This window comes from Coloeus monedula (assembly GCF_965178545.1).
Source record: "Coloeus monedula genome assembly, chromosome: 5".
NCBI lineage: Eukaryota > Metazoa > Chordata > Aves > Passeriformes > Corvidae > Coloeus > Coloeus monedula.
Window position 1 is genome coordinate 45,838,050 of NC_138785.1, and position 15,786 is coordinate 45,853,835.

Sequence of the window (15,786 nt, forward strand, 5' to 3'; positions counted from 1 at the left end):
AACTGCAAGAACCACAGTAAGAGGGAACACCAGCTTTATAGAACAGACCACACAGAAAGATAAAAATATGGTTTAGAAGTTTCAAAGAGTACCATTATGCAGTTAAAGTAGCTTAGGTAATCATAAACACAATGCAAAAGCCAAAAGTTTTAAGAACTGGTGATGTTACTTGAACAAGATACTGGCAAGAGTAAGTAGTGTTGTCTAAGCAAAGGAAACAGATGTCTTTTGGTCTTCTGAAAAACACCAGGAATTTAAGAACAAATTAAGTGTCATCTAAAATGACTGCAAAACAAAGCATACAATAGGAGGTATTTGAGGCAAAGAATAGTTTATGAATACAGAGTAATCTCACTTTCAAAGTCTGGTGGCATATCAGACTAGTATTGAACTGAACCACTAACTTCTATGAAATATGAAAAACTAAGAATCTATAATTTTGAACTTAATAATAAAACTATCAAGCATGGTGGGCTATTCTATGCCTCCTCTTAAAACCAGAAATTTCCGTGGTAAGACTGTCAACAAAGTTTCAGAGTATCACGTGCAAGTAATCCTTGTAAAAAGTTAGCATTCAGGTTTGGAATTGTTGCTAAATGCTAGACATTGGAAAGAAAGTGATGAGTTAAATTTTATTCAGATGTAAAGACAGGAATTGCTGACAATTCACAAAGTGTTACAGTGAATTATCATGGTTGAATAAATCTCACAGAAGGTTAGATAAGCATATTTACTGCTTCAAATTCACAGAAACACATATAAGTGTTAGAAAAATGAAACAGGAAAATTTTCAAGTGTTATTTGAAGACAAAAATCCTAAACCACAGTGTAAAATAGGTAAAGATCTATAGCATACTTATTAAGCTTCTAACACTTCTAAAGTTAGAGCTTTAAATTACAACTATAGTGGTCAGTGATAGCTTAATTAAAGCAGGATCTTGGTAATCCTGCATTTATTCTTCTTTTAATGCATAGAATCTAACTGGTTTTACTTACTGTCACAGACAAAGCTCCTAAGAGGTCAGAGTACTGACACATATGATCAAGGAGAGACAGCTGAATTAGAGGCACAAATAACTTACCTGAAGTCATATAATGCATCAAAGCCAAAAAGAGTGTGTGTTGACCAATACAATAGACTAGTACCTAGAATTTAAAACTATCTTTACCATTATTTCCATTACTTAGTTGTGTGTGCTAACATTCCCAAAGTAGCAGCGCTTCAGACACACAGGATATCAGTTCACACTTTGAAAACACAGACAAGCCAGCACAAATTCAGGAATATTTCAATATTATTAAATATAGGGTATACTTCCAAAACAGGTTTAAGACAGGCAATGTGTATAAAATTGGATAAGGTAAAAACTAATTTGTCACAAACAGTGCTTTTCCTATGCAATATTTCTTCTTTCTGTCACTCCATAGAAAAGTGTAATAAATTTAATGCTGCAAGGCGGAAATGAAAAATTCCAAATTTTCATAAACACTGTTTTAACGAGATTATTTATTGTATCATTAATTCTGTTTCTGAATGACAAAGTTCACAGATGAAATCCTGTCATATTATGACATCAATATTCTGCTTCATTCCTGATAAAACACAGATCAGTAATCGAATTCGAACCATAATTTTTTGCTACTCCAATTAAGATATGACAGAAAGAGAGCTTAAAACAAGTCTTTCTTTAAGACATAAGACAGTTTCCTATAACTAGTGATGGCCAAAGCTGAAAATAGCTCAATGGGCCATGAGTTTTAAAAAAAAAAAAAGTTTCCTTATCACTACATGCACTGCAAGTTTTGTAGATTCCATCTCAAGAAATTACTTTAAAAGTGGTAAATAACAAGGAGTGGTTGGAACTAGTCAAGGTCATTTTTACTTTCCTAGTAGGCAAAAAGAGTTTATTCTTCTGAGATCTGATGAACATTTGCTGATTTGTGAGCAGGAAGAAGCAAATAAGGTAATCCTTTAAAGGCAGCAGTAGCAGGATATAAATGTAGTTTTGGCAAGAGTCAATGGTAACTACTTAGTAAAGCTGATAAAGAGTTTAAATTGAAGGAGCACAGATACAGGAAAAAGCATTTGTAGTGGAAGATTTACAGACATGATGGAGAATGGTACAAAGCACATGAAAGTACTTGGAATCTTGGCATCTCCTTTTCTAACTAAAATGATTGGGAGAGGAAGGTAAGAGGTTACAAACTGCAAAGGCTTGTGTGAAAAATGGTTTGTGCAGCCTAAAAGGAGGAAGCAAAACAAATTTGTTTTCCACTGTGGGAGGAAGCACATCCCTACAAAAAGACACAATATCTACATTTATCTTTGGGCAGTGGGTACTGTGGGGTATGGAACACTTTCTAACAAATTCACTACAGCTAAGAACCTCATAGAGAGAAATTTGAACAACACAACCGTCCATTTCAATGCTCAAATCAGAGATGGTGGCACCTTCTAAAGATCTGAAATTCCCAAACAGACTCTGCTTGCAACTAGATTTAAGACTCTGACAGACTGTCATACTGACCTATGGAACTGCAATTATTTGCAGTGGGTAGGCTCACTGTAGCAAGTGACTGTCTACACATCGTTTCTCCTCAAAATAAAATTAAAATAATTAACTCACCACTTGTCCATTCTGAGGATTTTTATGTGCATACGGTGGTCCACGGATGTGATTCCACATCTGACCAGATGTCATAGCAAATACAACACACTAGAAAAAATAGAAAAACAATATATTCGTTAATTTACTGTGAGGGAGTGAACAGAAAACCATTTTGATGGTTACTCTTGCTTTAGATATATAATTTTTTTCACTAAACAGACACAGTATCTACGCCTATTTGAATTTTAGGATAGTATCTTCAGATGCATTGCTTTCATAAAATTCTTAATTGTTTCTGCCATTCTGAAAATGAGTCAGCTCAAGACAGATTTTCCAAATCTCACTTGAAATAATCCTAAATTTATGCACCACATTTACATATCTACATGACAACAGGCACTTGCAGCAGTAGAAGGCATTCATTGCAAATGCTCTGGAAACGAGTATTCAAGATTTATACAACCTTCCACAAAAATATTTCTGCCTCTAAAGCCTATATATTTATCTTTCCTTTTTGCTTTCAGGTGTCTGAAATTATATATAAATTAATAGAAAAAAACCCAGTTATTAAAGAAAAATCTGTCGTATTTTATGAAATTCTCATCCTATATGACTGTGATTCATTTTAGCTATGACAAATAGCAATGGTTGAATTGTTTAAAAAGTTGGAAATTCCCTACAGAAAAAGCGTGAAGTTAGGTTAGGGATGCATGACAACTGTAAAAACAGACCTTAATTATTGTAGAAGATCATACTATAGAGAATACATGACAAACACCAGTCATACCAGGACTCATTAAGACTATTTTAAAGAGGAAAATATAGTATCTTTTTGATTACCAAGTGAGAGAAATAGGAAACCTGTATCATCTAAATATGTCTTCTGTTTTATTAGTACAGATAATCCTTACAAAAACTACAATTTAAGTACAATTACATACATGCTCATTTTTACTGTACATCAATATTCCCAATAGCATAGTAAAGCCATACAGGCATAGGCAGATGGATCATGAATGTAAAAATTCATACCACAGTGACTGACTAAACCAGAGTTTACTAAAACCCTTTGGAGCATTTTATTTAAAGAATGTTTAGTAACATGTTTGTGAAGTAAATATAAACTAGTGTAGATGTGTATCCCTGTAAATGCAGCATTGCCACCTCTAGAACTACGAACATAGTTTGCAAGGCCTTACAACTGAATCTTGTCAAGCTTTATTAAAATCTGTCTTGGCTTTCCTGGTTTTGGGTTTTGTTTTCATTTGGGGTTTGGGTGGGTTTTTTGTTTGGTTGGGTTTTTTGTTGTTGTTGTTGTTTAGTAGTCGTTGAGGGGGTTTTACTTATTTAGCTGAAACAGTAATTTTTCCAAAGACCAGGCGACTATATCTAGTTTACATTATATTTGCTTATCTTTGCATGGCATATTAATTTTTTTCCCCCTATTCTGTTTAGGATGAAATAGATATAACCAACATATTGATATAGTACAGTCATGAGATGACAGCAGAGACAACCAAAGTGTAAACATAGGCTGCAATGTATCAGTATGGAATGACAAGAAAGGATGCACAGGATTACACTGGAGATCCCAAGCCTATCAATATTACAATAGTGAATAAAGAAACACACACATGGGAGCTTGCTGAAAACAGTTTTAGGGCTAACAAAGAAAACAAAAGACAAGCATCCCACATATTTAAGACCACCTCATCATACTCCTCCCAGCAAATGGAATGCTGACAGCTCACCATAATACCACATCATCCCAAAGCAAAAGAAGGATCTCCAGATCCAGAGAGAAGCAGTGGAAGAGTAATCATGACATAAGAGAAAGGCAAAGATACAAAGAAGTACATGCAGAACAACTGTGGTAATGTTACTGAGACTTCTCTTGCAGAGAAAAGAAAAGAAAAGAAATTTTGTAAGAAAAGATACCTTTTCATACATGGTTTAATTGTAACTCTTTCTTGTAGTTTTAGTATTTTAATTACACTAAAACCAGGTTCTTAGTTTTAATATAAAATGTGTTTCATTTTGCTTTTAACAGGATTTGGAATGTAACAGCATAATAATTAATATGGCAGATGAAGACACACAGTGATTGCTAGCAAATGAATTGTGTTTTAATTAATGATATGCAACAAAATGAAGAGTATACAGTGACATTACTGGGAAAAGAATAACATAGTTATTTCTATACCTTGCAGATTGTTTTAGCAGAGAAATTTTTACTGCACTTTTGGTGATGAATCACATAATAGCTTATGTGAAAGCACAAAAGTGTAGAAAATTGAAAATATGGGTAACAAAAGTAAGGTGCAGGATATTTAGAAAGGCAAAAAATTAGCTGAGAAAACATTGAAAGATAACAGATGCATAGAGTACACAAACTGCGCCTCTCTGAAAGTGTGTTTTCTATGAGAAGCAATTTTTCTCATTTTTAAATTACTGCTGTAATGTATACTCCCTAGGGCCAAACTGCTTCCATACTGAAAGATCAAAAAGGCTCTACTCCATTTTATATATAGTCATATATTTTATAAAGGATAAATCTCCCAAATTACAGAAGATCTTTAATGCTTGCTTTAAATACCACACTGTGAGACAGTATAATATCTAACAAAAAAATATCTAGAAGATACAATAGTGGGGAGAAGAAAATGTCATGTATAAACATAACTGAAAAGCATGGACTCAACAATATGGTTATTTAACCTGGAGGCATCTTTCATAGTCTTTCAGTTCAGACTGTTAATGACCAAAAAAACTAATTTGGTGTACCACACACTGGATCTGCCATGATTTCCTTCCATCATGTTCCTTTCTGGTGTTTTTCAAAATTACTTTTTCAGCAGCCAAAATACATTTTCCAGCTTCTCCCTTGTACTCTTACAATCTTCACCTATTCTAAGTATCCTAAGAACAGAACATTTTCATCATATTCCTCAAGCAAGAATTTAATATGCTACAGATAGTGCTTGACATTCAAACTTATTTTGCTGTGCCTATATTCTCCAATTACAATCACCCGTGTGAAAAAACAACCATTGGAAAACACAGCCTTCTACTGTTTGTAAAATACACACCATTACTTGTAGAACAGATGCATGCTTTTATAATTCATCACGCTGATACACAATGCTTACCATTCCATAAGGCAAAGCTTCCATAGGATCCCATGCTTTGGGATCCAAAGGTGTCCAACACACAGAGTTCACTAACCATTACTGTGAGTTGATTTTTCCCAGTTAGGAACTTTGCCAAGTTAATTCCTACAAATAATCAATTTGTTAATGAATTTGTATTAACTCTCATATGCAGAGAAATGGCCCCTTTCTTCAGTTTTCTTGGATCTTGCCAAGGTTCAAAGGATGAAAACTGCAGTAAAGGAGAAGGTTCAAGCTGAGGCACTTATCTCTGAGCACAATGCCACTTTTCCATAGTAGAGTCTGTATTTCAGCAGTTCTACAGAGAGGAATACTACAGAAACACCTTTCATCCATCTACTCCTTTCTTTCTCCTTGTCAGACTCCAAGAACAGCACTAACTGCTGCATGCCACCTGATTTATCAACAGAGTTCAGGGCTTTTTTCAGGGATTAAGCTATTTTAAGAGCTTCCAGATTTAGGTAGCTCATTCTGCAGCTAAATGATAAAAGCAAGCTGATTATTTGGCTCTGTAGCCAAATACTGGTGTACTGGCTGGTGTAGCATAGAGATGAAAAGAACAATGATTTGCTACAACATAGTATGGTTCCAAAACCAAATGCCCACAAGATTTTTTCAGTGGCAATTAAGTCCACCCCTATTACCAGTCCTAGGGGAATACACTCTATGTGTAGATGGATCTGCTGCAGGACCTTGTTAACAAATTACAAGTGATGCTTTCTTGATGGCTTCCATCCTTCGTTTCACTAAGGGGTAGACCGCTTTAAGCTCATCTGTGGTGCATCTGTGTGCAAATCACAAGGTTCCTAAGAGCAGATGCAAGATAACTGAAATGCTAGCAAGACACAATCAACAGAATTTCTAAACCATTCTTGGTCTTGAAAACTTTGTCAAATTATTTATTTGGGTTTAATACATCCCTTTCTCAAAGGCCTAAGTTTTGTTTAACACTGTCTGCTAGTTCATTAAACAAAATTGCCAGAGACTTAAAAAAGCCATTTGGAATGATTTTGAAGAAAAGCTTCCTATACAAAACCAGTAATTAGATTTCTTTGCAAGTTAGACCCAAGAACATGGAAAACACTTTGTAGTGTAAGAAAAATAATGAAATTTTAGTTTAATTTATGATAATTGTTAAATTCAAGCACAGGTTCAATAAAAAGTGGACACATGACAGCTAGTTCTACACTTAATTTCTATATTGTTCTGTATATGTAAATTCTAACCATTTCAGAATTATCGTTTTAAAGAAATGTAATCCTTTCTTATCCAGTTTAGCCTTGCTTTTGTACTCAAGGACGGTTCTCATGCTATGAGATCTGTACTCCATTTCTAAATCCGTCACTTATTAGACTCTCCAATAAGAGATATACAGTTAAAGGACAGAGTACAACACAGAAGCAAAGAGAATGTATTTCTGTATCTTTAAATGTGCATCTCTAAAACCTCTACCTATAGGAAGAAAAGGAAATTAAAAATCAGAATTTATTGATGTTCTTTTGAGATGCCTACCTAGTCTCACAGAGGAACCTGAGTTTTTCCATGTGTATCTTTAAAAAAAGCACATTAATTTTTTTATCCTCATTTCCAGAAAGGGCTGAAAAAGTCACTAGTAGGCGTAATACTCTCCAAGCTCCTTTGGACCAATAACTGATGATGAATGTACTATGTGGTGTAAATACTGGGGACTGTATCAATACAGTACACACTTCTCCTACCCATTAACTGTTTTGAGAACAGTAAACACATGCTTTGTCTCCTCATTCAAGTGACCTGTCATATTTTGCCCAATAGAGTTAACTCCTAGGCAGCTGCCGTCTAATCTCAGCACAGATTTTGTCTTCCCTGATTCCACAGGTATGTAGGCAAATCTGAAATATACCCATAAAGTAAAACTGAAAATTACATGCAGAAACAACAGTGGCAAAGAAAATGCTATCAAAAGACATTCTAGCCAACAGAACAGAAATTCTCAGCACATGCACTGTTGTCCAAAATTACGCAATTCCTTATCTAAACTGTTAGAAGCTTGCTTAGTTTATACCATCTGACCTTTTCTTCTCTCTGCTTAAGAAATGAAAAGCCCTGAAGAGAGTCTGAATTGCTTCCTGTTATCAGCATAAAAGGATAGGACTCTGCAAATATCTAACGACTGAAGTCCTTCCTCATTTTTGTGTTGGCATGTCAGAGGGAAAAATATCCATAGATGAACAGCAGAATTTGAATTAAAGTCCAAGATAATCTAGGGGATAAATTTTGCATGTGATTTCAAAAGACATCTTTTGGGATATTATGTACTGTGACTCAGCCATCCTGGTTTGCCATTCTAAAAATCTTCTGGGTAATGTTGCAAGAGAAAATGCCTAAGGCATACAAGATATTACCAGAGCCTGCAGTGCTTCAACAAGGGGATGAAATCACAAATGTTGCTGTTGCGCAATCTAATGCTGAGGACGAAACCAATTCAATGGTCTTGTGTGAGCTGGCATTGGAATCAATGTGTGACACGAAACCTGTGGTCTTGCTTCTGCAAGTCTATCAAAAGTATTAGATGAATCATTAAAAATTGCATTCCTAAATATTCTTCTAAAACACTACTGGAAATATTGTCTATGAGACAACATTTTTATATCAATGGAGTTATCAAATTAACATTTCTGGGATCCTCTGTAAAACAGCACAGGCTCTTTATGCTGAGAATTTTCTTCTCATTTTTAGCAATAGGTCATTCAATCAGGCAGAGTGGCACCATCCGTTTTTCATTTAAATAAAAAGTATCCATGTTTTTTTTTTTAACATTTGGGAACATAAAAACTGTTCAAAGCAAACTGAGCAGCTCCAAAAAAACAAGAAAAAGATAATGAGAGCTCTCTGTTTGCAACGACACAGTTTTCAGTCACTGAATCCTACAATCACTATGAAAAAGTTTCAGTTGAAATTAAAAGATGTTATTTTCAGTATGCTTAATGAATATTAGATACCTAGCATACACCATCTCCCAAAAAGCATTTAAACCCCAAACCTACGGCTTTTAAAAAAGTGCTTTTGTGCTTTCTCAGTTCTATATCCTGTGAAAAAACAACTGCCAATAAGGAACAAAATAATTGTCAATACTTCTGTTGAAAAGATGGGCTTTCTGTAGTTTTTACACATCTTGCCAGACCTTCTCTGTTTAATTTGGTCTTGAAAGTTCAAAAAGGAAAAAATACTAATGAAAAATATAATGATTTAGAATTAAATAGTTATTACTTATTTATACCCTTCATAAAAAGCATTTTCCTATGCATTACCTTCTCTCCTTAACTAGACACCAACCTACCAATTTTTCCTTTTAATGAGCTTTTCTCAAAAAAGAAGCTCTAAGTTTTACTGGTAGAAAAAAAGCACTATGTAAGAGAATCATAACTACACAATATCGAATAGAATGATTATAAGTGACTGTCCATTTTACTCTATGAATCATAACAAATTCTGGTCATTAACTGAGGTCATAAGGATATCCAGATATAGGCTGCCAAAGGCCCACCAGCTCACAGTATCACAAAAAGAAGGTATCTTCTCATATTGTTGAATCAGAGCAGAATAGCAAACCAGTAACATGATATGGCTTTGAAAAGGAAAAACCAGTTTTAGTTCTAAGTCTAGCAGAACTAAAATACACAGAACAATTGAATAGCACAGGTTGAAAGAGATCTCAAAAGACCACCTGGTGCAAGCTTTCTTGGGGAAGGGAGACTAGAAGAGAAATAAAATGTGATGCTGATGTACAAAGAAAACTCACATTCCATCTACAATCCTAGCCATGTTCTTTCAAGAAAGGTTACATCATATTGATACAAGTTGAAAAATAGCCTTTAAAATGATCAAGGCAATAAATAATTATTTAAATGGCAAGAGAATAAGAACTTTGTTTATATTGTAAAAAACACGTGGATTAATTTCTAAGTAGTTCTGTTCTCAATTAATATAATTACTAGTGCAGTAAAATACTGGCTAGGACTCAGTAGTTACAGACACTATTCTAGTGTTGATAACCATATTTCTGATGCCATGTCCCTATGAAAATTAAGCCTTAGATGCTTCTCCTCAGAATTTTTTCTCTTCTGTCAGTCACAATGATGCCAGAGAAATGAGTGCTTGTTGATACACTATAACCAGCATCTACCATCCTTGAAGACTATCCCGTTTAAAACTGAGACAGCTAAGTTGCACATCCCACATTTTTCATCAGTCTACTCAGTTATTTGAAAACTACCATGTAAATAAACACACTGCAATAGACTATTAAGCAAATTAAAGCTTAATACATTATTTATGGTTTTGGGGATTTAGCTGACTAATATTTCAAACAGACTTGGCTAGATTTAGTCTTTCCTCAGAGCTAACACTAAGATCATCCTATTCTCATTTAGGTTAACAGTAGATTGTTAAGGTCAGTACTACTGAAACCAGTTTTGGAAAGAATTCCCCCTTTGCCTTTGTTTCTCAGATCTTTTATCATTGTCTTACAAACATATAAAGCCTTTGTCTTTTTCTCAACCTGTCATTACCCTAAAGTGATACAGTCTGACATCAGTATCTACACTAAACCACCCGATCAACATTTTGGATTTTATCAAAAGAGGGCAAGTTGAACCACAGCTGTAAACATCAGTAACAATTATTGGAAAGATTTTCATATTAAAGCTCAAATAAAAAACTGCAGCTATCAGAGAATTTGCTAATTTTCAGTGAGTCACTCGTCATAACTGATACTCACTGCTTATGAGAATCAGACCCAAAATCTGCATTATACATCTTTTTCTGACAGTATCATCCTGAACAATTTACTAATGCAATGGTTTTTAATTTACTGTGAAAGTTTTGAAAACATATATGCTAAGATAAGAAATTAATAAAAAGCATATTAGTAAGGAAAATCTGCATACCAGAGCTGCCATGGCCCAACCAGTTTTGTTATAGATGAACTCTAGATTATTTCTTCGCAGATATAACAAGCCACCAACAAGAGATACCAGAAGAGCCAGTGCAATAGTACCAGAATAGTTAGGAGGCCTGAACACTCTAATCTGGAAGGAAAAATGCAAATGTAGATTTTAATAAATGCTTACATACAGATCATCTTCCATATAAACATAATGGAGCACCTGAAATCTGGTTTCAGAGTCAGTCAGTTTCAGTCAGAAAAAACAGTACTTTAATAGGCACATACTTTGAAAAACGTTCATTCTTAATTTTGAACTTTGCAACCTGAAACATTATTTCTGCAACAGATTTTCAGGTTGTGTCTGAATTAAAAGCAGCTACCTTTGGATCTAAGTATTTTGTATCCAGTTTTGCAAAGCACATTTAATTTATTAACAACTATTTATTATTGCCTGTTTTTATCCGGAATAAGACTACATAAAATTTAACAAAGCGAGAATGGACTATAATCTGCAGATTGCAGAAGTTTTTACAAGTACCAAGAATGTTATTTTTTAATGTGTTGTAGAACCTTCACTTGACAAAAAAAGGTCATTTAGGAAAGATGGAATTTACCATCAGCCTGTCTCAAACCACAAAGATACATTTGCCATCAGCTTTTAAAACGATCGAAAGACTTACATGAACATCTGTTCTGTCAGCTATCCATTTAGCTAGCTGTTCAGCTGCAAATCCGATTCTCTGCAGGTCAAACGTGTCAGCTCTCTTGGGTTTACCTTTTGGAGGAAAATGCATGAAAGTCGGAGCAGAGTTCATATTCAGCTACAAAACCAGGAAAAAAAGAGGGAAAAAATCAGTAACTATTCTCAAAATACAACACCACAATACCATCAATAACACAAATCTAATTAGCATAAAAATATTACTTGCCTCCATACATTACATTTTTTAAAACATCCGCATATATAGTCCTCCAAAAAGAGTGCTCAAAATATTACTTCCAGTAGATTCTTCAGGATGTTTAAGTATTCAGAGTGTTCCACCCACAAGCTTTTCTATATAAGGATATCTTATGCTTTAAAGTTCTCACACACTGCATGACCTTTCCTGTAACTGATAAAACAGAGACCCTGCATCCAACCAACCTATTAAAGTATATTAGGTTATAATTCTAAGGGAGCAAAGTAGCTTGACATAGTTTGCACTGGCTACAGGAGACTATCCACTAGTGACTAGCCTTTTTTTGAATCTTTTTTATCTTTAGCTGGATAACTAGCTTAAAATACATAACTTGCCCTAGAAATTACTGTTAATTCATGTATTGATGTCACTGGAACTATTCACAGTATATAAAAAAATCCTCAAAAGTGACAAACAAATAGATCTACATATACATTGAAATTCTGACTTCGACTTTGCAATGTGGTATAGGAAAATTTAATTTCACTATATGAGATTCCTCCAAATTCAGGCCATCTCAGAAATTATGCAATAAAACACTTTAAAAAATGAAAATTAATGTAATACTTAAAGGTGATGCAGTATGGAGCTCTTTAAAAAAAAAGTAAGCTTGTTTGTTTCATTCCTTAAAAATGAATTTCATATAACATCAGCAAAACTTTATATTGAATTTATCACTAGAAATTACCAACTATTAAAATGTTTTCCATCTAAGCAAAAAAAATAGCCCTCTTCTTTACTGAAATGATTTGGAAATAATTTTTTTTCCAAAAAAGGCTGACACATGTTGTGAAATAGTTAAATAAAATATTTTATAAGATACAGAAACATTTGGACATTGTATAGAGTTTGGAGAAAGCTGATCTGGAACGGTTTTATCATTTCTCCATAAACATGGCAAAAGCTGAAAAAATCAAAACCACTACTTTTGGGATAGTGTACTTTTGGGGTGTTTTTGCTATGGCATCAGTATTACATGACTTTGCACATATAAATGTGAAGTCAGAACTGCATTTCCCTCAAATCCACCTTAAAACAATATAACTTATACTAAAACTAGTATAACTTATTCTTAACACTCTGTCTCTTCAAAAAACCTCTTACATGTTTATGCTTAATTTCGTCTAAAGGTAAGCATGACTTTAAATGCATGCCATTTGAAATAAACTGAATTTTTGCCCCATTACACAAGGAATAAGTTGAACTGGACTCTTCTAATGTGTTGATTGGCTTAAGGCAAGATCAAACAAAATATTTTGGATTATTATAACTATGCAGGTTACAATAACACAAATTTTTATAAAGTCTTTAATTTTTATAGCAAAAAAATCTTTAATTTTTAAAGCAAAATCTTAAGTCACTAATAACCATTCTTTACACAATGCATTCTAATATTTCAATTGGAAGTAAAAATATTTATTAAACACATTAATTTAACTTTTTAAAATAAGTATTTTAAAAATACATATTAATCTTTTCCCTTGAACATTTTAAGTCACACACTCCACCAAAAGGTATTTAAAATACGCAGATAACTTTGAAGTTTTTCACTCCTCTTAATCTGCATTTTTAGCTTCAATCAATGGATAAATATGGATAAATGGATAAAAATGGATAAAATGGATAAATGGATAAAAATGGATAAATATCAAAGATAAGCATGTCAGTATTTAGTATTCATTTTCAAGGGATGTCTTTTTCCTAGACTTCTCAATTTCAGAGGAGACCTTAAACTATTCTGCAAATTTCGCTCTTCCTAGCCCATATATAAAATGCAAACCTGTCTCTTCTCTTTCCCCTGAAGAACTTTCAGACTAAATATTATTTAGGCTGAAGAATATTTATTGTATTACATAAAAGCAATTAAAAGTCTCTTTTACTAAAGAGCTTTTTTTCCTTAAAGAGAAAAGAAAGGAAATCTTTAAATAAAAATGTTATTTACAATGTGTTTAATTCTAAAAAATGGCCTAAACAATTGCTTAGAAAAAAAGGCTGCATATACATATATAATGAAATCTGCAAACAAACATTATAAACTACACTTGGAAAATATTGCAAGTGGTTACTAGTAGAGTTTGTCTTCACTGATGTCACAGAAACTGGTGTGGTTTTAACCAGGAGGAAATTGTATACAAAACAGAGGTACACAGAGGTACACACCTCCATACAGAAAATAATTTATCTTGTGTCATTTGAAAAACTGACATGCAGTTCTGAAAATTAACAATGCTTTACAGTATTCAACATTTACCTGCTGAAAAACATCTGCTCCTTCATCATAATCCACTATTGTGAAAAACAGTTTGTTTGAAAAAGCAGATGAATAGCGCCATGAATTAGCCAGCACTTGATATTCCTCATTAGCTTGCCTGTTAAGGAGAAGAAACAAATGTACATCCATATGCCATTCACTTGCAAAAATATTCTACAATCAGCTGCAATGGTTAGATAAATCGCATTTGCAGTACCATTCTCAACATCCATACTATCAATTTAAAAGTTTCAGCTTATTTTTGCAACTTTTGTTTCTAACCTGTCATCTCCAAAATTAGAAATGTGTGAAGTTACACAATACAAGAGAAATCCCAAAATGATATTAAGAAAAAGTTATGTTTTCCATACTTAAAAGTCTCAATAAATGGGACTGGTCTTAGTGGCAAGTGTCAAATAAATCTGCTAACAGATCCATGCAAGTATATGTTTATGTGGCCCTTGAGTGTGCTATCAGGATATACTTGCTAGAAACAGCTACACATAAGGAATTCTGAAACCAGGGGACAAATAACACAGAACTGTGAAAGCAGTATGCTCCTAAAATAGCAGAGCTAAAAGAGAGCTGAAGAAACTGCTAAGCACTCGGGAAATGATCCTAACTGAATAAACAGTAGGCTTGTAAGCAGCATAATAAACTCCAGATTACTTCTCTAAAAGTTGTTTTAAATGTGGTAATTTTGTAAAACACATAAGTAAGCTTTCCTATCATCACTAGAAGGTGATATGCTGCTAAATAGCCTCCTTAACAAAAAAACAAAACAACAAAGAAAAACCAACCAACCAAAAAACCCAACAAAAAACCCAACAAAGAGAACACAAACCAAAACAAACAACTTTGCCCTGACTGCACCAAGAGGAAGGCAAAGACAAAAGGAATTCCAGGTGACACCCTCTAAAGCCATAAAAACACAGGTTCTTCCACAGGACAAATCTATACCAACAAAAATTCAGGGGGAAAAAAAAAACAAAATGAAAGAATGCTCGCAGTACTTTCTGATTTAGACAGACTCCTTTGCTAATTTCCATATTACTGTTTAATTATATCCACTGTGGAGTCCAAACGAAGGTTTTACCACTTGACAACTCATCTTTGCATATGGTAAGATACAGAAGTAGTATAAATAAATGTATTCTGCAGCTTTTCTCAAAACAGTGTTTCTAGAAAAACAGTTCTGTGTGTTTCATGGTGCAGAACACTATTTAGAAGTTGTAAATGCAAAAATTTGTTTGTTGCAAGAGAAACTCTGCACTAAACATATATAAGAAGGGGAAAAGCATTACAAGATCACAGATACCATAAGACTTTCCCCATTTCTTCATAACTGAGATCAACCTTAGACATGAAACATATTACATACAAACTCCAGCACAGCTGTGTAGTATAAAGAAATCCACTGTATATGAAAAAATATATCATATAACCCCAAGACATAAAATGAAAATTTATCATCTCTTTCTCCCGCAAAGAATTAAATAATAACATGAAGCACAACAAAATTCAACTTTTGCCCTCATTACCTGACTCGGTAAGATTTGCTACCTAACACCCTTACTCAATGTGCAGTTTGCAATAAAAAAAAAAAAAAAAAAAAAAAAAAAAAGCAATTAAGGCATTAGATTGGTTATTTCTAGAAACAGATATTGTCACTAAGCAGACTAACATATTCATTGCCATCCTGAAGAGGGCAGTCAGACAACATCAAAGGAATGCTGTAAAATCTTAAGCAGTATCTGTAGTGCACTGTTCTGTTAAACCTGCTATATTAAAGCTGAACCATTTTTATTACAAGACGAAACAAGACAAAACTCAGTTCATCTTGATGCCATCATTATTCTTTATCTACCTT

The 15,786-nt window shown here is 33.7% G+C and overlaps 1 protein-coding gene across 1 annotated transcript in view; it reads right to left on the reverse strand.

The window, feature by feature from the left end:
• Nucleotides 1–15,786, reverse strand: part of TUSC3 (tumor suppressor candidate 3) — a gene marked incomplete at both ends in the record, with an annotated part of 106,692 nt that overhangs the window by 47,202 nt on the left and 43,704 nt on the right. Inside the window, 4 exons of the mRNA XM_082282677.1 lie at nt 2,628–2,717; nt 10,708–10,848; nt 11,387–11,527; nt 13,917–14,034. Coding sequence (XP_082138803.1) covers nt 2,628–2,717; nt 10,708–10,848; nt 11,387–11,527; nt 13,917–14,034 — 490 coding nt within the window. The remainder of the gene's footprint in view (nt 1–2,627; nt 2,718–10,707; nt 10,849–11,386; nt 11,528–13,916; nt 14,035–15,786) is intronic.